The sequence below is a fragment of the Trachypithecus francoisi genome, unplaced genomic scaffold (genome assembly GCF_009764315.1).
Source record: "Trachypithecus francoisi isolate TF-2019V2 unplaced genomic scaffold, Tfra_2.0 Contig01579, whole genome shotgun sequence".
NCBI lineage: Eukaryota > Metazoa > Chordata > Mammalia > Primates > Cercopithecidae > Trachypithecus > Trachypithecus francoisi.
Genome location: NW_022681442.1, coordinates 16,804,851 through 16,830,191, shown reverse-complemented (window position 1 = coordinate 16,830,191; position 25,341 = coordinate 16,804,851). Strand labels below are relative to the sequence as shown.

At 43.5% G+C, this 25,341-nt stretch overlaps 1 protein-coding gene across 25 annotated transcripts in view; it reads right to left on the bottom strand.

Moving 5' to 3' along the window:
- The window catches only part of ABLIM1 (actin binding LIM protein 1), a 353,609-nt gene that overhangs the window by 202,637 nt on the left and 125,631 nt on the right, over window positions 1-25,341 (bottom strand). For 2 of the 25 annotated variants that reach the window (XM_033181931.1, XM_033181943.1), the window contains exon 1: window positions 5,689-6,189. The exons of 22 other annotated variants lie outside the window; for them this stretch is intronic. In XM_033181931.1, the coding sequence (XP_033037822.1) occupies window positions 5,689-5,704 (16 nt within the window). In that variant the 5' untranslated portion in view covers window positions 5,705-6,189. Of the gene's footprint in view, window positions 1-5,688; window positions 6,190-25,341 lie in introns of those variants that run through there. One more of the 25 variants, XM_033181810.1, reaches the window with a different exon arrangement.

The following is a 25,341-nucleotide window of genomic DNA, read 5'->3' as shown; positions in this document are numbered from 1 at the left end:
GAGCTGCCAAGAACAAGGCTGCGGTGGCTTTTAGATGTGGCAGGAAGGGGCTACTTCCAAACCATAAAGGGTGCTGGACCCAGCAGCTTGAGGCAGAAAGGTGTGGTGTTGGCTTCCCTGTTGCCTAACATCTGAATGCCTCCTGTTATTCCAAAGGGAAAGCAAGGCCTGTTTCTAATGTTATCTTCCTTAAGATAGATTGTAGCAAGCTTGTATAAATCGGCCAAGAAATCTCAGAGTTTGCCCAAGAGGTATGAACTGGACTACTCACTTCTAATCACCCCTCAGTCCTTTATCCCCATCACTGGCTTAAGGTCTATAAAACTGAGCTCACCTCCTTCCTCCCACCGACCTCCTCCCTTCCTCTTCACCACTAACAACTCTCTTCCACCCCACATCTGATTCCACTCTGCTCCTCTTCAGTCCTCCTTCCCAAGCCTAGCCATATCTAACACTGATGCCTGCGTGTAATGGGTTAGATTGCATCACCCTCCAAACTCATCTATTGAAGTCCAAACCCCCAGTATCTCAGAATGTGGTCCTATTTGGAGACATGGTCTTTACAGTGGTGATCAAGTCAAAATGAGATCATTAGGGTGGGCCTTCATCCATTGGGACTGGTGTCCTTTTATAAAGGGGAAACATGGAGTCAGATAGGCACATAGGGAGAATGCCCTGTGAACAGGAAGGCAGTTGCTTCTACAAGCCAAGGAACACCAAAGATTACCAGCAAATGTCCAGAAGCCAGGGGAGAAGCATAGGACAGATTCTCCTGACAGCCCTCAGAAGGAACCAACTCAGCCAACACCTTGACCTCAGGCTTGTAGCTTCCAGAACTATGAGACGATACATTTCTGTGGTTTAAGCCGCTCAGTCTGTGGTACTTTGTTACAGTGCCACTAGCAAACTGATACCTGAGCTACTTGGACTCAAAACTTTAAGATCATTTGTTCTGAATTCTTCTCATTACATCCACCCAACCTGCTGTCAGGCCCCATCAATTCTAATGTGGAGGCTTCTCTCGAATCTACCATTCTCTTTTCATTTCAGTGTTTATTATATGTCCACATATCCCCAACCTTTAAATCCTCAGTTTAAGAGCTGCCTGCTTCAGGGAGCTCTCCTGATCAGCATACTTGGAAGCTAAATCTCCCACCTTTGACCTGCCAGAGCAGTGGACCAATGCCTCTTTAAACATCTATGTAATAGGAGTTATTCGTGAGCTTATTTACTTCCTCAATAGGTGGTAAAGAAGCAGAGCGCAGCTGTTGTATCTTCAGAACCCTTGAGAGCTTCCTGAGTACCCAGCACTTTGCCTAACACAGAAAGGGCAAGCAGGAGATGATAACAGAATAGGGAAGTTTCCTGACCAGAATGGGGCTTACAGAATCCTAAAGGAAAAGAAAGAACTAAGCTAGAACATCTCTGTAGACATATCTACTTTGATGAAGAGGATTATTCCATTTTCAGCAACTGAAATGAGCTGGGAAATTAGGCCCATAAAGAAGGAGGAAGGCCTTTATTAGTCCTTCTGCAGCTTTATTATTTGAAGCATCTGTTTCTGCCAAAAGCTAAATGGCATCAAGGAGGAGTTGTGGTGGTCTGATTGACTTCCCATACAAATTGCTCACATCTTAGTCCGGGCACGGTGGCTCATGCCTGTAATCCCAGCACTTTGGTGAGGCCGAGACGGGTGGATCACCTGAGGTCAGCAGTTCGAGACCAGCCTGGCCAACATGGTGAAACCCCATCTCTACTAAAAGTACAAAATCAACCAGGCGTGGTGGTGCACGCCTGTAATCCCAGCTACTCAGTAGGCTGAAGCAGGAGAATCACTTGAACCTGGGAGGCAGAGGTTGCAGTAAGCTGAGATAGGGCCATTGCACTCCAGCCTGGGCAACAAGAGTGAAACTCTGTTTCAAAAAAAAAAGGACAAATTGTTCACATCTGTCACCCTCTGTGCTCAAGGGAATCCATTAAACTAAACCTTAAAGAGAACGGTGACCAAGGTGTCTTAGCACCCCACTGCTCTCTACAGCTGTAGTTCTCAAACTGGAGCAATTCTCTTGCCCAAAGGGCATTTGCTAATGTCTGGAGACATATTTGATTGTCATGAGTAGGAAGTCAGTGCTGCTGGTATGTAGAGGTCAGGATTGCTGCTAAACATCATACAATGCACAAGACAGAATCACAAAGAATTATCTCTCAAAATATCAGTGAGGCTGAGGTTGAAAAATCTTGCTCTAGAGAAAGTACTTGCCTTGTGGGTATGTGTATGTGGGTGTCCCTACACACATGAATGTCGGGTGGAAGGTGAACATCCTTCCACTGAGACACTGGAATGAGTTTCACTGGGTCCTGCTCTATCCCAAAAGTGAGTTGGGCCATCCAACAATGTCAGAAAACTTCCACGAAACAAAACAAAACAAACAAAAAATGATGTGCCTAAATGCAAAATTCTATTTACCTTGAAGTTTGTCTTGTGGCTAAATTCTTAGTCTTTTCACATGGTTTCCAAACCATAAGCATTCTTTATTATTTAAACTAAGTGTTTATAGAGCTTAATCTCTAACAGTTGCTTATTTTTATTTTCTGTAACAAAGATAAATAATAAATCCCTTTTGTATTCTTAAAACTTACACTGGAACACACATTAGCTAGACAATTACAGCTTTTTAAATGAGTATAGTGAGCCTCAGGAGTACAGATTGACGAGCATCTATTTAGGAAGGCAATTATTGACAGATAAACCCACAGAAATCTCCTGTGCTTCTCTGTTACAGGATACAGCAAGGGTAAGGTACCCTTGAAGACAGAAGAGAAATAACCATTTCATCAAGATTCCGGAATCAGTAAGTGTCTGCAGCTGGAAGTGAATGGGTACCTGGTCAGGAGAACAAAAGATAATGAGGTCAAAGGATGTCAGCAAATGCCACTCCACACTAGTGGAGGCAATCAGCCAGTGTGCTTTCTCTCCAGCCCATGTCAGCCCCAAACCAGGTATTTTATCCTAGAGAGAAAACTATAAGGCAAGCCAGTATGAGCTCTAAGTGGCAAGCACAACAGAGTGTATGCCACTCCCCCTCAGGCCAGCCATGTTCCTCGGGATGGACACTGCCAGGACCTGAGCCTCCTCAAGTTGATTCCTGACAGCTCCACAAGGAAGGAAGGAGCTAGGCTTTTCTGGGAACAAGAAGTAATGGAGAGGATTGGAGAAGTTTCCGAATCAAGAAGACACAGTTTCCTGCTCCAGCTCTGACAACGGGCCAACCTGTTTTAGTTGTTTGCTGATCTATGGTGCGGCAGACACTAAGTTATGCACTGGAAAGTTAAAGATGGAGACACAGTGCCACTTCTGAAAGGCTCACCATCTTGTGACAGAGACAGCAGCTGTCAACACACTGGCAACTGTGGTCTCTCCTCCACTGGGTGATAAGACACAGAGAATGAGCACTTTGTCTACGATCTGCTGTGTGACCTTGAGCAACTTACTTACCCTTTCTGATCCCCAGTTTTCTCATCTCCAGGATGAATGCATGGACTAAATGATACCCAGTGCCTTTCTCACTTTAAGGGCTATGATGAAGCTCCCTTTTTTCTATGGAAGCCCTTGTGTAACTACCAAAAGCAAACAAACAAACAAAAAATGAAACAAAACGAAACAAACCTGCCTTTCTCTGTTGATGGCTGAAGTCAGTGCAATCAGAAAGCAGTGGTGTGGACTGACACAGACCTCAAAATAAAAACGGAACAGCCTTTAATCAGTGGCTAAGGGTTAAGATAATATTAGTATGTGACCTCTCGGTGGCCCGTCCAAAGTGTTCCAGTTAGAAGGTGGCCACTGACTTGTAGAGCAATCTGAACCCAGGCAATCTAAGCTTTGGAAAATCTACAATGACTTAGAAAAAGAGCTGCTATTTGAGGACTACTGATTTATAATATATACCATATATAGCAAGCTTAGGTCTTCCAAGAGTCCCACAGGAATAGAATGAAGAAATGGCTTTGTAATTCCCTTTCCCATCACTCATAAATTACTCATATCAGGGAAACAAACTCAAATCCATTAGCCACAGAGATGAGGGCCATGTCATAGCCGGGTGGGAGCCACAAATGAAGAGATCTGACCTGCAGTAAATGTCAACATCTGTTTTGGTACTGAGGGTTCCTGCAAGCACTCCCAAAAGAGTGGAAATATTATCAGAAGCACCTTTATTCACACCGAATCATTTCACTCAATTACCAAATACCCACTGAAAGACCAGCTACGGCATGTGATTACTAAAAATCTACAGGAGCAGAGTGAATAGAGCACAATCACGTTTCTCTTTTGTCCTGAGGTGCAGCCTTTACACTGTTAAGCTCTGAGGATCCTGTATGTCAATCCATCCACTAGTATAATAGAAGCAAACTGAGTTTCAAGCAACAAGGATCAACTTGAGTTCAGCATTTTCATCTTAAATCGATTCCCTGTAGGAGCTTTAAGATAAAGGAAACACAGATAAGTCATTGAAATGGTTCAAGACGGCCCTGAAAGAGTAGCTGTCTGTGTTTAGGGAGGAAAGAATGTCCCCACGGTAAGAAAATGTGACAATAAATCTAAGAGTACTAAACTGCAAAATTAAAGAGTGGTTATTTACATTATAAAATCATTTGGTGAAGGTCCCTAAGACATAATAAAAGAGAAAAAAATAAGTTACAGAAAAACGATCATAGAACGATTCAATTTTTATATTCAAATGTGTCTGTCTCTCTCTAATTCCGGTCTAGAAAGGTCTAGCAAGATACACCGTAACTGTTAACAATTTTATCTCTAGGGAGGAGAGGGGAATTGAAGCTGACAAGGCAGAAGTGAGGGGCTTTCACTGTCCCTCCCTATTCTCCTGCAACATTTTACTTTCTTAAGACAAGGTGTATTTATATATTACTTGAATCACTCAAAACAAGCATTGCGGTGTTCTTTCACATTTCCCGGAGATACAAATCATTTCAACTATCATTCAATTCTGAAAGATGTACCTTCCATTTCAGGACCACGCCTAGTGCATAAATAATGTACACCTGTTCAGGCCACACCTGTCCTCTCCTTTTTAACACTCTCCTTGTGATGTGATGTGGTTTCCTTTGCCATATGCAGCATCCTTTAAGAAGGTGTTTGGAGGAGTGATTAGGGATAATACTGAAATGACAGGTTATACACGTAGAGCACCTGAAGCCTTTAAAAGAGACCAGCTTCTCCTTTCAGCCGGATCTAGCGAGGCCTGGGCATGTCCCAGCACCACACAGCCTAGCCCGGGCAGGAAGAGCCTTTTCATGACATATGTTAATTAACTTATTGATTGGTGGAGCGCGGTGGTAAGAGAGGAAGGGAATGATGGTTGGGATGGGGGGCAAGACGGCAAGTCTCAAACACAACAAAAAATTCAAAATGCAATAGCAATCAAAAGAGACACGCATCCCAGAGCTCAGCTGTGCTCCAGAAATAGGATGTGCTTCCTTTGCGGTGGTGAAATTCAAGATTCTGAACGAAGTCTTGGTTCGATGGAAACCCAGACTTCACAATACAGAGCTTCTCACCGAGAACATGTCCGCCCGGCTTTCGATTGATCATTCCCCGTTAGGTGGCCGAGCCCTGCGGTGCCATTCCAACTTCTGCAACCATGCACAGTGATCGATATTTATAATTACCTTTCTCCTTCACCATGGCAACCGGGTCCTCCGACTAGCAGGACTGAAGAAGGAACGAGGAATAAACTCTGGGAGTGGAAGCGCGCCTTGGCAGTCAGATCCGCGGGCGCTGGGGTGGCCAGGAGAAGCCCCGGCATCAGCTTGTGAGGTCCGGGGCTGCGGTCTCGAGTCCCGCCCCGCCTCGGCGGGCCCCGCTCCCACGCCCGCCCCGCGATCGCCCCCGCGCTCTCCGCCGCCCGCCCGCCCGCCGAGCTGCAGCCGCGCCCTGCTCGGGGACTCTGCCCTGCGGCTGAAACCACTCGCTACAGCTGCTGCTGTTAACAAATGCAAAATTCCACTGTCCTAATCTCTGGTCACTGACACCACCTTGTATTCCTCGCGCCGAGGACGGGCTATGAAAGACTCCCGAACGCCGGCCCCCTCCCACAGTCTGATAAATGATTGCCAGGAGGAGGAGGACCGAGCACCAGCTAGAGACGATTCCAATTAGTACGACTAGTCAATGGTTAGCTTATGGGCTCCCTGTTACTGTCGCTTTCAATTTTTACTACGGCTTCTTTCAGGCAAACTGGATAAATAAAATTGGCCTTAATGTAAAACAAAAAGAGAATAATGATAATAATGGCAATTTCAAGTTCACCTTCTTATGAAAAATGAATAATGACATTTGGTTTGCACGGCTGCTCCCCGCTAGAATCTACCTGAATGGGGTTGGGGGAACGTAGAGACAGTGAGACACAGCCCGGGAAGAGGATCTTTCAGGATTCTATTCCTTATCCAGGATCCAATTCAGGATCAAAGTTAAAATCTGATCTATCTATTGAGGGGGGATTTTGACTTCCCCTTCTCCCTCTGTTTCATCGGAGTTTTTAAGACAAGCCCCTTGGATGTGCATATGCCAGGGAGGAACTCTAGTCACGATTAAGGGACAAATAGCCTCATCTAGTATGGTCCACCACCCGGATCAGCCTAAACCTGACCCCACAGCAGCAGATCAGAGGAGGCTTTTGATTTCTGACCCGCAGGGTCACGGGCGGTCCTGTGACCTGTCCTGCTGTCCTGTCAGCTGAGGACTTCTGGCTCACAAAGCCAGTGCCCACGCGACTCCAGCCCCTGTCTCCCAAATCCAGCTCATGGGGTCCCGACCGCACGCCATCCACCATGTGGGAGAAATGGGATGAGCAAGAGACAAAAAGCCAGACATCACACGGCAGGGAGAGCAGCAGATGGCCAACACATCTTTCAGAACCAGAATGCACAGCCAGTATTAGATGGTATTTACTGCAAATATTGTAACATGTTGAGTCTAAGAGAGCCAGGGGAACCGAAAGGAATGAAGTCAGTCAACCTGCCTCCTCTTTGACTCAGAGGGTGTGTATGGCTGAAATGAACTACATTTGGTGGGTCTGGGGAGAAGGGGGAAAATGCTCATTTCTTCACATTCATCTCGGGTAGGTCTTCACTGCTGGTTTTCTGATGTGTAACAGTAGCACATCTCAGGCAGCTGCGACATTCCTACATCTGTGACTCAGGGCTTTACTATTAATAGCTTAGGTGTCTCAGGCTGTAAGGAAGAGCTAAGTCCCCTCCAGCCCCTGGATTGTCTTTTCTATGACGACATACTTCGCCCACACCACTCCCCGCACCCATGGCAGCCCCATAAGGTCATGTTTTCCCTAAGTCAGCAGCCAGCTGGAGTGTAAGCACTGAAGAGCGTTTAAGCGGCTTCTCTAACCTCCATTCATAAATATGAGCCAAGCATGAGAGCGACTAGACCTCCAGTCCAGAGGGATGGCAGAGTTCAAGAGCATCCAGGAAACAAGCCCTTCATGTTCCCCAGTTTTCAAGGCTAAAACTGCACTAGTCTACTTTCCCACTCCTAATCACCCTCAGAGCCTTTAAGGAGATGCTGACAAACAAAATTGACTGCAGAGAGCTGGAATTAGGCTGTTTTGTGAGCCTAGCAGGTGAATCTATTTTATCATATTTCTGCTGTTTAACTACATCAGCATCTCACTTAAGCACTTCTCTCCAAAGCGCTCATGTTATTCAGCCCAAAGCAAAGAAGTAGCTTTCTTTCTCTTTCCTTCCACCAGCCCCTACTCCTCCTCACCCCTCCCTCGCTACTATAATGTGACAGTAAAACACCATTGGTTTCTGGAGCAAACCCAATCATATGTAAGTGTTCCAGATATTGTAAATGCCATTAGCTCCATTTTTCTTTTATTTGGGATGTCAGTTTAAAACTCTGAGATTTAAGTTTACTAACCAAATTGGTCTCTTATTACAGTTCTTAACCTACCTGTATACACTCGTGGATAAATCGCACAGAAACAGTTTGGAAAGGCTCTCTGGCAGCTTTGGAGACTGAGCTAGCAGAGTAACAGCTGGTGCCTATTCATTTTCAGAGAAGCCTTTTCTAAAGGAAAATACTACATAGTGGTTCAGAGAGATTTTCCCCCTGCCTGTGTTTTCCATGGAAAGAATTTTCCTGTACCACAGTCAAAGTGAATGAGTCACCAGCATTTAGTTGCTAAGTAATAGTCATATGGCAAAAGTTCCCCCGCCAATCAGACACTGCTACTTTGGGATAAAAGTATCCACTCTGCACTTTTAAGATAACCAAAGAGTGTATTACTAAAGTTATTTGTGGAATGTGGGAGAGTAAAACCAAATTGTTTTTGCCTCCTTGCCTCAGGGCAGAATTGCTAAAGAGCTTTAAGAACAGAAGCAAAGCATAGACATTTTCTGCTTTACAGCTAAAGCTGCAAGGAGTGTAGCAAAGTAAATCAAGAATAAAAATGAAATATATAGTTCATAAGAAAGAACTTTTTATTCTTACATCTTGAGATTATTTCCAAAGAACTTATCTTGATCTCATTCCACTCAGATACGTCTTCATAATACGGACACCAACCCACGGTTTTATTGTTTTTTGCCCCATCAAACTGACCCATTGCCTCCTTCTCATTCACTCACAACATAAAGCAAGGGTTGTCCACAAGGGACCAAAGGACAGAACCCATTTTGTCGGAGAGAAAAGCTTGTTAGCAAACAGCCCCTCTTGGCAAAAATTCAAGCACACATCATTTCAATAGTGATGCCAATTAGGAGGGAAATGTTACAACTAGAAACCAGCAACCTGGCAGAGTCCACTTTCTCATTGCTTATTCTCCTCTGCAGAGCCACGGGTCACCTACTGTATGTGCATCTGTAGTGCAGGAATTTCAGGATCCCTCCATGGGGCTGGAACACCAGGTATCCAGGTGTTACCCCCCAACACCACAGGACTCATTTTTGTTGTTGTTGTTTTGAGATGGAGTCTCACTCTGTCACCCAGGCTGGAGTGCAGTGGCACAATCTCAGCTCACTGCAACCTCCACCTCCCGAGTTTCAAGTGATTCTCCTGCCTCAGCCTCCCGAGTAGCTCGAATTACAGGTGCACCACCACACCTGGCTAATTTTTGTATTTTTAGTAGAGACAGGGGTTCACCATGTTGGCCAGGCTGATTTCGAACTCCTGACCTCAAGTGATCCGCCTGCCTTGGCCTCTCAAAGTGCTGGGATTACAGGTGTGAGCCACGGCACCTGGCCCCCCCGATCCTTTAGCAAAAAGCATGCTCAAAATCCTTTCTAGCAGAATTCAGCTGAAAGAAACCTGGAGGCCGGGCGCGGTGGCTCAAGCCTGTAATCCCAGCACTTTGGGAGGCCGAGACGGGCGGATCACGAGGTCAGGAGATCGAGACCATCCTGGCTAACACGGTGAAACCCCCCGTCTCTACTAAAAAATACAAAAAAAAAAGCCGGGCGCGGTGGCTCAAGCCTGTAATCCCAGCACTTTGGGAGGCCGAGACAGGCGGATCATGAGGTCAGGAGATCGAGACCATCCTGGCTAACACTGTGAAACCCTGTCTCTACTAAAAAATACAAAAAACTAGCTGGGCGAGGTGGCGGGCGCCTGTAGTCCCAGCTACTCGGGAGGCTGAGGCAGGAGAATGGCTTAAACCCGGGAGGCGGAGCTTGCAGTGAACTGAGATCCGGCCACTGCACTCCAGCCCCGGCGACAGAGTGAGACTCCGTCTCAAAAAAAAAAAAAAAAAAAAACTAGCCGGGCGAGGTGGCGGGCGCGGTGGCGGGCGCCTGTAGTCCCAGCTACTCCGGAGGCTGAGGCAGGAGAATGGTGTAAAACCCGGGAGGCGGAGCTTGCAGTGAGCTGAGATCCGGCCACTGCACTCCAGCCCGGGCGAGAGCGAGACTCCGTCTCAAAAAAAAAAAAAAAAAAAAAAAAAAAAAAAAAAAAAAAAAAAAGAAACCTGGAGAATGAGTTTCTATTTGCTTTCTACTTAGTGTTGGCATCAAGCAATCTCATTTCAGAGATTTATGGGACACCTGCTGTGTGCCAGGTACTGGGCTGGGAGTACAAAAGCAAGAATAGAGAAACCACTGCCCTGGAGGTGCTCACCATCTAGCGGAGAAGATGCACGCACACAAATATTCTCAATGAAATGAGGAAGGTATTAAGACAGGAGTAGGCACAGGGTGCAGGGCAGTGCTGAGTTCAACCTGGAGTCAGGAGGGGCTTCCAGGAAGAGTAAGGAGGTAGGTAATGACTGGTCAAGTGCAGAAGGAGGGAAAGTCATTCCAAGTGGAAGTAATAGGGCAAGAAGGCATCCAGTAGCTCACTATTGGTGGGGAGAAGGGAGAGGATCAAGATGAGGCTGGGTGACAGGTGACAGAGGGCCCTCCATGCCACTCTAAAGAATGGACCTTAGAAATGTTGTGATTAAAGTCTCAAATCTAAGCTACCTATTTCTTTCTAAATGGAGTTCAAAGGCTCTGGCTGCATTTCAAGGTACAGCATGATCTGTTTCCAACCATCCTGCCTCCTCCCTCCATTTGGATTGTGTTGTTGTGTGCATTTCTGGTGTTTAGCAGACAGCTTGACATGGAATAGATGCATAGGAAGTGTCTATTCATTTATTTAAACATTTCCCAGGTCAACACAATAAAAAGATAGCCATACATGTCTCACACACAGTATTTTAAGAAGTACAAGCCGTTTGGGATTGGTTTATCCCTTCTATTGTAATGGCTTCAAGTCCACAACTAGGTTGTAAGCTCTCTGAAGGCAACGAAGGTTTCATTCACACTAGGCTGATAAGAGTGTGGTTTGCAAGGCTCGGCGTGGTGGTGCAGACCTGTAATCCCAGCACTTTGGGAGGTCGAGGCGGGTGGGTCACTTGAGGTCAGGAGTTTGAGACCAGCCTGGCCAACACAGTGAAACCCCATCTCTTCTAAAAATACAAAAACTAGCCAGATGTGGTGGTGTGCACCTGTAATCTCAAATACTTGGGAGGCTGAGGCAGGAGAATCACTTGAACCCAGGAGGCAGAGGTTGCAGTGAGCTGAGATCGCACCACTGCACTCCAGCCGGGGTGACAGAGTGAGACTCTGTCTCTTTAAAAAAAAGAAAAGAAAAGAAAAGAAAAGAGTGGGGTGGTTTGCAGATCACCAGAGATAGAAATGCAAGGGGTGCTTCAAATGCCGACACCTGCTCCCCACCTCAGGTCTGACTGATAACTCAGATTCTCTGGGAAGGAGGTCTGAGCAGTAGCCAGCTTCCCCAGTGACTAATGACCCCTTGCTAATAAGCTGGCTTGCAAAGCACGAGGATAAACTGAGATTTACAAACAGCTATATACCATGCCGTCACATCAGATAAACAATCCTTATACTCTCTGTTAGCCAAAATAACAATCAGCTGGACATTAACTGCAATCTTAATGAGAATTTATTAGAAGTGGTGATTCCAAAGTTTCCTACAGTCTAGGACAAATTCCTAAATGTCTGATCCCTCTTGACCCTACTCACTCTCATGTCCTCAACGGACAATTCTTAGGATTTTTTCCATATGAATCTCATAGAATCAATGCCCAGCAAAGTTCTTTTCCTTGAGTTCTTAAAGTAGAATTATTTTATGGTTGTATCCAAACTTGCCCACGGTCTTTTTCAAAAGCCATTTCTGAGTTTGGACCCAAGCAATAGGTTGCACTTCAAGAAAAATCGCGAAAAATACTACAGTATATTTAAAGCTCCCTATAAACAAATCAGTAAGGATATAAATGACAGAGTGAACAAAAAATAAATCATTTTCCTACAAGAGCAGCAAAAGCTATCACTAGAATTCTAAGGATCTTGGGATAGTAAAGAGTTTCAGAGATTTTAGCCTAACTTCAGATTCATGAGTACACAACTACTAAAATAGTTCTCTGAATTATTTGGGAAAAGGCCTTTTTTAAAAACAGTTAACTACCATCTAGCTTTCTCTTTTATTGTAATATTTTCTAGATAGAAATCCAGTTATTAGGATATAAAAATGGTTGCTTTTCATCAGGTAGAATTGCAATGCCTTCCCTGACAACAGTCCCCTCTTTCTGGTATTTACCACCACCAAGTGCTTTGAAGTTGACTATATTGTAATGAAGGATGGATATATCTATGTTTGCAAAAGATTGTGGGCTCCCTGAGGGAAGGGGTCACATGTTATTGTATCTGTACTGTATTCACACAGTAACACACAAAGGCACAAAGTAGGAATGCAATATTTGATGAATAAATAAATATTCCTTTTCATAATCAAATAGACTGATTTTAAAATCTAACTCAAATAAATTAAGAGTACATTCAGTCTCTTAGATAAAAATCAATTTAGTGATTGCTTCAAAGTATTTGCCAAGATGCAAGCCAATAATTACTTTGTAGAGAAAGTAGGCCAAAGAGGAACTTTCTCAGGCAGTCATTTTACAAAGTCCCCCTTATAACCTACCCTCACAGCTACTTTGGTCACCATTAGAGCCCAGTATGTGTCAGCCACCATTCTAATCTCTACATGATCACCTCATCTTTTCCTCATAACAACTGGATGAAGTACATATTATTACACTTTATATGTGATAAAAGAGTTTGGTAAGAGGCTGAAGCTACAGGCCCTCTCTGTGTTACTGGGCCTTCCCTGCTGCAGAGGTTGTTAAAGAGCCTCTCGTCCCATGCTCTGCCTACACACACACACACACACAAGCATTTCTGAAGGCAAGGTGCACTCAGTGTACATCAACAGGCATTTCTAAAAGGCCTGGCATGATAGAAGTGATGCTGCCTTTTGCCTTCCCTGTGTAAAGCAATCCTTTTTCCAGATACCTTATCCTTTATCGGTTTTTGGACTTCATATGGAAGGACCTGTCAGGTGAATAGCACCATAACCATGGCCTGTGGCACCCACTGTTGGCTGCACAGGGGAAGATGATGTACCCAGACCCACATAGCAAGACTTCAAAAGTTCAGTGTAATCATCCACCCTGTCTAATCATTCTCAAGGAATGACATTTCTGTGGTTTATGTTGACAGCAAGTTAAAATTAAAAATTTTTTGCAAGGTTTACAAAGCCTACATTTGTTCCCCTACCTCATCTGGCCTTATAATAAATTCTCCTGACTATGCCCTGGAACAGTCCCAGAAAATAACCTCTCTCTCATACTCCTGGATTTGTCAATCATCATCGGAGGAACTAGCCAAGTAAAACCTGCAACACACACAACCATTACTGCATTTGCTACCACAGGAATGGCAGCTTTGTCATCTAACACGTCTCAGCAAGTTTCTCTAGTTCTTAGTACAGAGAAGAGACCATGCAACCCATACCCTGGTTTGTGGAAATCTGTAACTTGTATTCATAAATAGGCATTAATTAAGATAAAAGCAGAAGTCCTAAAGCAGACTTGTCCATGGTTACACAATTACTTAGAAATGGGTCAAAACCCCTCAGATCCTGCCGCCTACCCCGTGGTGATTCTATCATGCCACACTGGCCACACAGGCAGCCTGATTAAACACAGGCTGGGTTTCAATTCTAGCTCCACCACATGCTGAGTGACCCTGGGCACATTGTTTTCTCTCTCTGGGTTTCAGCAGTCTCCGCTGTGAATGGTATGAGGCGTTCCACTTGTGAGGTTGTGGTGAGGACAGGGCAGCTTCGTGGCATGTGACCTGCAGTGTTGCATAGGGTCCTGTGCTCAGAAGATGTCTCTATTTAGTTTAATGCTTTGCTGCTGCTATACTGACATTTGTAATAATTTAGTCTTTGAACTTGTGTTGTGTAATTGAAGTCTGATGGGACAGCAGAGCACACGTGAACAGATGAGATGCGTGCAGTTTGTTTGTTTGCTGTTCCTGCTGCCCATGCACACAGTGTTTGCAACGCCCCCTGAGCACAGGATTCCAGTGTAGTCACAATGTGTAGGAATTCAGGGAGACTCAAAGTGAGGACAAGGTGTGTTATATCCACAACTGAGTCACATTCCATTCAAACCAGGATGCTTGCTTTGAATGCACAGAGAAGGCAATGATGTTCTAGGAAACACAAACAACTAAGGAACCTTAATATATTCTTTCCTATCCACATTAGTTCCCTGTATTAGCCAACCACTCACACCAAAAATCATGACACACAAGGAAAGGGAAAGATAGGGCAACCAGTGCTGACTTCCTTTTAGCCCTTCCTTATTCATCAGTAAGTCAAAGGTAGAGAACATTGGTAAAATGTGCACGTATCAAGAAGTGAAATAAAAACAGTTGAGGGCCGGGCACGGTGGCTCACACCTATAATCCCAGCACTTTGGGAGGCTGAGGCGGGAGGATCATCTGAGGCCAGGAGTTCGAGACCAGCCTGGCCAACATCGTCTCTACTAATAATACAAAAATTAGCCAGGCATGGTGGCGGGCACCTGTAGTCCCAGCTACTTGGAAAGGTGGGGCAGGAGAATCGCTTGAACCCAGGAGGCGGAGGTTGCAGTGAGCCAAGATCGTGCCACTGCACTCCAGCCTGGAAGATAGAGTAAGAAACCATCTCAAAACAAACAACAAACAAACAAGTTGAGTCAGATTTGTGCACTGTGCATTTCTACTGTTCTTAAAAGAATCAAGTACATAGCATCTATGACCTGTGCAATACAAATTGTGTAATTTCAGTGATTCCATTGAGTTAAATGTTGTTATATTTGCACTTAAAATTGGCATTGCACAATAAAAGGTAAAATTCACAATAATTTAAAATTTTAATTTTACTTTATTTAGGACAACATTAAATAGAAAATAAAAACTACTGAGTTGAGAGAATCTGGGGAATAAACAAAAAAGCTATATTTTAGTACCACTAATGGCACTTTCTCCTGCATTTTAAACAAGTGGTCCAACGTTTTTCTTTCACACTGGGCCCTGAAAATTATGTGTTCTGTGCTGGGTGAGAATAACAGGTGTTCTATCCCAAAAGAAAGTACCTAGTATTGGCCGGGCGCGGTGGCTCAAGCCTGTAATCCCAGCACTTTGGGAGGCCAAGACGGGCGGATCATGAGGTCAGGAGATCGAGACCATCCTGGCTAACACGGTGAAACCCCCGTCTCTACTAAAAAATACAAAAAACTAGCTGGGCGAGGTGGCGGGCGCCTGTAGTCCCAGCTACTCGGGAGGCTGAGGCAGGAGAATGGCGTGAACCCGGGAGGCGGAGCTTGCAGTGAGCTGAGATCCGGCCACTGCACTCCAGCCCCAGCGACAAAGAAAGTACCTAGTATTAAGAAGGAATGCAGTTAAGGGTAACAACTATTGTTATTTCATTTCTCACTGCCTCATCAATTCACAATAAAATAGGATAAGCTTGAAAACTGTAAAATTCAAGTTTTCAAAACCATTTGAAGGTATAAGGAGCCTTCTAATAATATCGAAGCTGGGGGATTTAACCTGTAACACCTTAAAGAATTTAGATCCTCCCCTTCCCCCGATATTTTGTTATATGACCTCTGCTGCCAAATGAGAAAGTCACTGTGAAGGCAAACACTAAAAAAAAAAAAAAAAAAAAAAAGGGTGGACTTTGATGTTAGGAACTCTTCCCAGGAAGACACGATTGTTACCTTCAGCCTATTCATTCATGCAATACGTATTTATCAAGTGTTTACTAAGTGTCAGGAACTGTTCTAGGTGTTGGGATATCACAGCGAAGAAACCAGACAAAAATCCTTGCCATGAAGGAGCTGTGTCCTAGTTGGGAAGGTTGAAGTTGACATAACGAAATACATGAGTAATATGTACATATATATAAATATGTATGATTATATATTAGAAAGCAGTAAGTTCTATGGAGAAAAGGCAAAGCCGGGGACAGAGAATGTTGGGGGGAGAAGCTGTGGTTTTAAGTAGAGTAGTAGAGGAAGGTCTCTTCGAGGAAGTGCTATGTGAGTAAGTACCTGAAGAAGGGATGAGAATAAGCCATGTAGATTCTGAGGAAAAACCACTCCAGACAGAGTGAGCAATAAGTGCAAACGTCCTGAGACGGGAGCCCACCTGGTATGTTCAAGGCAGTGGGGAGGCTGGTGAGATCAGAAGGCAGACAGCAAGAGGCGTGGAAGTTAGTGAGGTGGAGGAGTTAGGGCCTGCAGGTCATTGTAAAGGGCCTTGGCTTTTCTCCTAAGTTGTTCTGTTTTGTTTTGTTTTGAGACAGGGTCTCACTCGGTCACCCAGGCCAGAGTGCAGTGGTGTGATCATAGTTCACTGCAGCCTCAACCTCCAAGGCTCAAGTGGCCTTCCCACCTCAGCCTCCCAAGTAGCTGGGACTACAGGTGTGTGCCACCATACCCGGCTGATTTTTAATTTTTAATTTTTTTCTTTTTTTTGTAGTGACAGGGTCTTGCTATTGTGCAGGCTGGTCTCAAACTCCTGGCCTCAAGTGATCCTCCAGCCTTGGCTTCCAAAAGTGGTCGGATTACAGATGCGAGCCCACTGCACCCAGTGCCACTGTGGGATTTGAACAGAGAAAGCGTCATGATCTGATCATCAACTCCACGGGATCCTCGGCCGCTCTGTGGAAACTAGAGTTAAGGAGAGTGAGCACAGATGCAGAGTGCTGAATTAGTGCATGAAATAAAAAGGAGCTCAAAGATGAGATGATGACACAATGGGATTAGATGAAAAAGGTTAGAGAAATTAAGACATAAAAACCAAGGACAAAGATAATATCAATAGTAAGAATGGAAATATCAAAGAACAAAACAAATGCTGATAAAATACCTAATTCCTAGCACAGAGAAAACTTTGAAATGATTTCAATGAATGCAGAAGAAAGAGCCTCAAACAATGAGAGAAAACAATAGATGTGCAAGATGAAGAAAGATTTTTTTAAATGTATGTCTTAGAAGTAGCGAACCTAAGAAGCAGATGTATTCAAAGATTAAATACACAAGAATATCCCTGAAATGAAGAGACAGCTGAATTCACAGATTTAAAGGGTATAGATATAACATATTTTGAGAAAATTTGATACAGAATGCTGACTCCAAGTCCTAGGCTAAGCCTTAGGACTCCAAGATACCATTCTCCATATATCCAGGCAGAAAAACCCTATTGCTCACAAAAAGAGAAAAACGCAGGCTAGCCTCAGACTTCTCAACAGCAACACTGATACTTAGAAGATGATGAAGCAATACCTGGATGTCTTGAGGGAAAGAAAGAAGCTTACACCTGCCAAAATGTCCAAGAACCTGACAAAAGAACCAAGAAACTTACACCTGCCAAAATGTCATTCAGAGATAAGGGCAATGGGCAAACCACCACAAACAGAAAGGTGTTTGGGAAGCACGACACTGTGAACCCTTCTTGGGAAAACTGATGGAAAACAACATCCAGCCAATTAAGAGAGGAGTTAAAATAAGCTCAGGAATGCAAGCACTAGTAAAAGTGCTAGCAGTGAGCAGTGAATTCAATTAGGAAACTGACACCACAATTACCTGATTATGGTTAGAGAGGAATATGGAAATGTTTTGAGGAAAGGCAAATGTGCAAACAACATTACAGCTAACAAAAATTGGAGGTGAGTAGGAGACAACTATAACAGTGCTACTGTCCTCGTGTACACAGTAGGAAGTAATGACTGGCACCAGACTGTACAAGATTCTTCATCTAAGCATCTCACAGAAGCAGCCTCAGATCACATCACCCAATCACTTCATCTTTGCTTAGAGACTATGTAAAATCTCATCACTGTGCTTATATCCCAGTTCCTGTTTCTTGGACTTGGTAAGGCAAAGCATATCATAAGGCAAACTTATCTTTAGGATCTTTTAAGAAAAGGGAGATGACGTATCTTTAACTTTTTACTGATTATATCCAGATTCTTTTTTTTTTTTTGAGACAGTGTCTCACTCTGTCACACAGGCTGGAGTCCAATGGCAAGATCATGGCTCACTGCAACCTCAAACTCCTGGGTTCAAGTGATCCTCCCACTCCAGCCTCCTGAGTAGCTGGGACCACAGACATGCACCATTACATCCAGCTAATTTTTAGTCTTTTTTGTAGAGATGTGGTCTCACTACATTGCCCAGGCTAGGTTTAAACTTCTGGGCTCAAGTAATCCTCTTGCCTCAGCCTCCCAAAGTGCCGGGATTACAGGCATAAGCCACTGACTCTAGCCTATATCCAGATTCTTAGTGCAAGAACCAAAATTGTTTCTAATTCATTAACATTTAAGATTTCTATACCACGTTTCTTTCAGACAGATTGATGAACAAATAATTTTTAAAAAATACCTTGGTTCTGGACAGGCACAGTGGCTCACACTTGTAATCCCAGCACTTTGGGAGGCCGAGGCGGGCAGATTACGAGGTCAGGAGATCAAGACCATCCTGGCTAACACAGTGAAACGCCATCTCTACCAAAAATACAAAAAATTAGCTGGGCATGGTGGCGGGCACCTGTATTCCCAGCTACTCGGGAGGCTGAGGCAGGAGAATGTGGTGAACCTGGGAGGCGGAGCTTGCAGTGAGCCCAGATCGTGCCACTGCACTACAGCCTGGGTGACAGAGCAAGACTCTGTCTAAAAAAAAAAAAAATTGGTTCTAAGGATGACCACATGGGGTTTTATTTCATATTTCCAGTTATTTAAGCTGTGTATTCATGAAAATGCCATGGAATTCTCAGGACAAGATTTCCATTCCATATGGAATCATTGCCTAGGTGTAATGATCTTTCTTGGGGGACTTTGTCGCATTCATTGCTCATCTGTCCCTGCTCTACCCATCTTGTGAGTGGGCACTGAGCCGTATGACTCCTCCCCTTGCCTGTGGATGACTAGATTGTTAGTGGACGCTGGATCAGAGAGAGGCCCATACATCAGCTGGCCAACAGCTTTTTATCTGGTTTTGAAAAAGATGAACTGGGCCAATTAGGTTTTCACTCCTAAAAATCTGAAGTTAGAGATACATATAAAAGTCCCAGTCAGTGGTGGATATCCACATTAAAAGATAAAGTTAGGCCAGGCCAGGTGCAGGCATCACAGAACCATGTGTAGACCAAAGTCCCAAGGGACAGAGTGTAAGAGGAAGCCAGATGGGCAGGAAAGGAATGGGACATTCCCCCAAACTAAACTGCTGGTCCTGGAGCAGCAGCCTGGAATTCTGTACTTCCTGAGGCCTGGCTGTCCAGCATTTCCTGGGTTCCTATCCCCATTCTCTCTACATATTTTGATTGGGTTATTGAAAAGTATAAGTGGATTGCTGTTCTTCAGAAACAAAAGATCCTTCATTAGAACGGAGAGGGAATCTTTACCAAAATAACACCTCAGTTGGATCATTTGCAATGGAATCTGTCAGTGCCCTACCCATACCTCCTTGGCACTCGCCTCTACAAGTCAGATGTGATTACTAGAAGCATCAAAATGCGTGAGTTAATGTACCTGAAAGCAGCTGTCAAACAATGGTGATGGGGAGGTGGTAAACACCCCAGCTTCCTCATCCCTTGGCTGGGATTTCTCTGCAGCACATCCCACACTACCTCTTAGAGGTCCCAATGGATTGAGAATTGCTGCCCATACTGGTAACTGGCTTGATAGTACGCCTTTTATTAGCCTCACTCCTCTAACAGTGATTCCTAGTATCACCTTCCAAATAAATTACTTGCCTTTAAATTTTCCTCACAGAGTCTCTTTTTGGGTGGGGAGTTGTAAACAAAAGAGAATCTAAGATCCATATTTTTATGCTGAAAAAAATGTTGTCTTAAGTCACTGATCACTTTCATCTAAAGATAACCAGAGACAGATTCTAAATAGAACAATATCTTGAAAAGACCAAGCATGTTCATCAGACAGAATATATTTTTTTCTCAAGAAAATCAATTATTAACTGGATCATCTTATCATACAAACACAACGGAACTTGTATGCACACATACTATGCCAAAGTACTTCTTCTTTTAAAATATGTAAAGAAGACAACTTAGATTAACTCTGGTAGTAGCAGAGGTCAGAACTACCAACTGCCTCATAAATAAATATGTCCCCAAAATATCTTTTAGGCCTGTGTTTATGTTTTAGGCAGAAGGATGTGACTTATGACATTTACCAAGCTCTATAAAAATGAGTCATTTTACAATATTTACACATATATTACATGGGCTCTCTTTACAATTTTAAACAGCTGTATATTGCTACAATTCAACCAAAGATTGTGCTAGTACCATATGCCATATGCCAAGTTGGCTGTGTGTTCAAAAGAGATACAGAAGGTAGGTCTCTTCCCTTCCTTTCTCTCACTATCCCTAGCAAGATGGAAAACACTCCGCATATGTATTGGATTTGTTGGGATTTGGAGGAGATTAGAGGGTGGACGGGAAGGAAAATATTTAGAACTTAAATTCTTCTTGGTTTTGGATATGGATTACACAATATTTCCCCTTCCTGAATAACATATACTAAGAGCACTGAGCATTTCCCAATATGCTTCATTGGTTATTAAATTTGCACACAGAAAAAAAAGCAACTAAGCCACAAGATGAGCTTTCAGCCATAGCACCCACAATTGAGAACTAGATGGGCAAAAATCAAAGAAAGAAAGAGAAACAAATGAATGCTGACCCATTAATGAGGCTAACAATATTTACTGAGCATCTGCAATATGCAAAGGCATCACCTTCAAGGGGCCAAAAGTGGTATAGAGATCAAAGATACCTAAACTAAGCCCTCAGCAACCTTACATCTAAGTAGAGCAAACAGCACAAGCACCTAAATAACTCTAAAACAAGGCAGAAGGATTGGAATCAGAGATACTGACCAAACGGTATGAAGGTTCAAAGGAAGGAATGCTTGCCGCTCAGCAAGAGAGATAAGGAAAGCTTCAAGTCTAACACGGTCTTCGCAACTACAGGAAGAGTTACAGATGGTTGGCTGGGCTCAACATCTTTCTACCAGCTGCTGCCACATATAGAAAATGAACTGGATCACTCTTCGTATGTAGATATAGAAGTTAACCAAGAAATGTGTTGGATCTTGTTTGTATCTTCTTTAAACTCTTAAAATAGACCAATTGAACCACGATCTATGTTAAATCAAGTTCAGCTGAAGTATTACTAAACAATTAACTTCACTTAGTATTCCCATCATGGATAATACTGGACCAACTGGTGACCTCAATGATTAGACAGTTTTTTAAATTAATTAATTAATTTATATTTATTTATTTTTGAGACAGGGTCTCACTCTTTCACCCAGGTTGGAGTGCAGTGGCACGATCTTGGCTCACTGCAACCTCTGCCTCCTGGGTTCAAGCAATTCTCACGCCTCAGCCTCCCAAGTAGTTGGGATTAGAGGTGCGTACCACCATGCCCAGCTCATTTTTGTATTTTTAGCAGAGACAGTGTTTCACCATGTTGGCCAGACTGGTCTCAAACTCCTGACCTCAGGTGATCCACCCGCCTTGGCCTCCCAAAGTGCTGAGATTACAGGCGTGAGCCACCGCACCTGGCCTACACTGTTATTAATTAAGTAGACACTACCCCTATAGTGCCACTGGCTACCAAGCGAAGATGGAGTCTATGCCCTTTAGGGACAAGTGCCCAAGGAAAGGATAACAGAACATATCCAGCTACACACTAGAATCACATGACAGCACTTCAGGAAAAAGACTGATATGAAACAGAACTGGAAATTGTCCCACAAGGACAGCAAATATTAAAAACCCCAGAATATTCTAGTGATGTCAAAAATGACCCTACAAAATGATCCGGGTCGCAATGGACAGAAAGGGAGCTGGCTGAGTGCTGGCCGTGGCCCTCGTTATTTGACTTTTCTTCCCCAGCTCATCTTTATCCCAGGAGATCCTACTCTATGTCATGAGAATTCTCCCTCTCCACTTGGGCTGCAGGCAAACCTTTGTGAGCTAGATTTTTCTGGACACTGTGAGTCATAATGTGTCCGATGTCCTCTGATTAATTTTGGTTGCTATCTATGGCCACAGAACTTGGACAAGGAAAGATTTCTAAACAGTAAACAAACAAAAGTTGGGGGACCACAGTAAGGCACTTACAGAAAGTGAATTCAAAAGCCAGCTAAATGATTTCTCAAAGTAAAGGCCCTACCTTTCTTTATGTAATATTTGCAGACCTTTAAATTGTAAAGATATAAGCAGTTTTGAAGATTAAGAGATAGGATGTAAATAGACATGAATGTACATATAGGATTTTTGTACATACAGGAAAACTGGTTATTTCACTTTGAGGGAATAGCTTTAATTTAATTTGAAATTGTATTAAGTGGTGGGAATGCAAAATAGTACAGCCACTGAGAAAACAGTTTGACAGTTTCTCAAAAAGTTAAACAGAGAATCACCATATGACCCAGGATTTCCACTCCTAGGTATACACCCAAGGGGACTGAAAACATGTTCACACAAAAACTCGTACACAAGTGTTCATAGCAGCATTATTCATAATAGCCAGAAAGCAGGAACAACACAAATGACCATCAGTTGATGAAAAGATAAAGAAAATATGATATATCCCTACAATGGGATACTATTCCGCTATAAGAAGGAATACGGCATTTATCAATGCCACCTCCTCGATGAGCCTTGAAAACATTATACTAAGTAAAAGAAGCCAGACACAAAAACCACAGGTTACACGATTCTAATCAGAAGAAATGTCTGGAATAGGCAAATCCACAAACACCTAAAGGAGCTAAGTAGTTGCCAGCAGCTGAGGAATGTGAGTAATCAGGGATGGTTTCTAATGGGCACAGCGTTTCTTTCTGGGCTGATAAAAATGCTCTGGAATTAGAGACTGGGATGGTTGCACAACTTTGTGGTTCTACTAAAATCCACAGGATTGTACATGTTACAGTGATGAATTTTATGGCGTACTACATTACATCTCAATTTTAAAATGTATGAAGTACCTTTATTTACCAAGCACTGTGTAATAGTCTGAAGAAACCATGAAAACAACCGTCCTGCCACTAAGGCACTTACTAACCGATAGAGAGAGATATGCAAACAAACAGATTTATAAATAGCCAAGCACAGAGGTGCTTGGATGGGCTTTTGTGTGGTACACAGCAGAGCCCAGAAAAGGAGAGGTCTGGAGAGACTCCACAGGAAAGTCTCACCTGAGCTGAGTCTCCAACTAAACTAAAAAAATAATAATAATCATCATCATCATCATCCTTTGGTCTTCTCATGTAATATTAAACGGAGAGAGGAGGGCTAGGGTCTTAATCTAACACTACCCTCTAATTATACCATAGACCTTAGGAAAATCATTTACTTCTCTGGACCTCAGTCTCTTACTTCCTATAAAAATAAGGTGTTGGCCGGGCGCGTTGGCTCACACCTATAATCCCAGTGCTTTGGGAGGCCGAGGCGGGCAGGTCATTTGAGGTCAGGAGTTCAAGACCAGCTTTGGCCAACATGGTGAAACCCCATCTCTACTAAAAATACAAAAATATTAGCCAGGTGTGGTGGTGTGTGCCTGTAATCTTAGCTACCTAGGAGGCTGAGGCACAGAGAATCGCTGGAACCCAGGGGGCAGAGGCTGCAGTGAGCCAAGATCATGCCAGTGTGCTCCAGCCTGGGTGACAGAGCAAGACTCTGTCAAATAAATATTAAATAAATAAGGTGTTGATATCAAAGATTTCTACCTTTGAGAAATATCTAGAATCCTCGTGCATATCATATCATAGTCTATCTAAAATCCTGACATACTTAAATGCTGATTCTGCGAAGGGTTTCTCTAGTGCATTCTGGGTGTGCTGCTTTCTGAGTTTGAGAAAGGAATCTTCCTGATGACTATCTCTACACACCCTAACAAACAGCACACAGACTATGCTGCCTTCCTGTTGGCAGCCTTCATCTTCCATCCCAGGGACAGAATCACCCATCTGCTGACTACCTATTCAGTTTATATTACCTTCCTACTGGCAGCCTTCATCTTGTAACCCATAGACAAATCAAGCCTGTGCTGGCCACCTGTCCACCCCAATGAGTAACACACAATCCATATCCCCTTTCTTTTTTTTTTGAGACAGTCTCACTCTGTCGTCCAGACTGGAGTGCAGTAGCACTGTCTCAGCTCACTGCAACCTCTGCCTCCCAGGTTCAAGCAATTCTCCAGCCTCAGCCTCCCGAGTAGCTGGGACTACAGGCGCCCACCACCATGCCCGGCTAATTTTTGCATTTTTAGTAGAGATGGGGTTTCACTATGCTGGCCAGGTTGGTCTCGAACTCCTGACCTCGTGATTCACCCCTCTTGGCCTCCCAAAGTGCTGGGATTACAGGCATGAGCCACTGTGCCCAGCCGCCACACAATCCATATTCCCTTTCTGTTAGCAGCATTGTCTCGTACCCACGGCCGTCACAGGTCCATGACTAATTTGCCAAGTTAACAGGAGTCCGTCCATAATCATCAGCACTGGGTCATGCCCCAGAATCATTAGGATCAAAGGATGGGAAATCAGGGATTTCTTTGAAAGTAAGCCACTCTTAGTAAGATTCAAATTTGTTTAAAGCCTGGATTAAAACAATGCCAAACAATAAACTTAAATAGACTGCTTTACCCTCTGACTTTAAATAAGATTAGTTTTTAAGTACATTTAATTAAAACGAATGGGGCATTGCAGCATATTTAGTTACTCAAGGAAGTAATTTATATGGGAACATTTCATGTGAAAATAGTTACTTGCCCACATTCCTAGGACTAAAAATAAAATAAAGAAACAAAACAAAAAGCAACCATCAAAAAAACAAAAAAAGCTGGACTAAGTAGATTCAGCGAGTGGAACTAAGTGAAAAATGTCTTCTACCTTTTTCTTTCCATTCTCAGATCATTGGGCTATTTTCCTTTTACTCATATTTTGGGTAAATCATATCTATTTTCCAGCTCAAATCACAAATCCTTTCTCTTTCCCTTCAGTGATATTTCTTTCCTTTGAAAACTTTTTTGTTGTTGTTGTTGTATTGTATTTGTTATCTAGACAATTATTCAACTTCTCACACATTTGGGTGAGAAGAGGGGGAAGTATTTATTGAGCTCCAACTAAATGCCAGAATTGTTTAAATATGTATTTTCTCTTAGGGCTCATAATACTGCTGCAATGGGGTAGCATTATCCACATTTTATATACAAGAAAACTAAGGCTCGGATATATTAAGTAACTTACCCGGGTCACAGAACTGCAAAGAGCAGAGCTGGGCTTTAAACTTGGCAGCGAGGTCTCACCCCACAGCCCTGAACTTGCAGCCACTTTGCTTTGCAGCTTCTCCTGGCCTCAGCTACTTAAAGGCAGGGGAA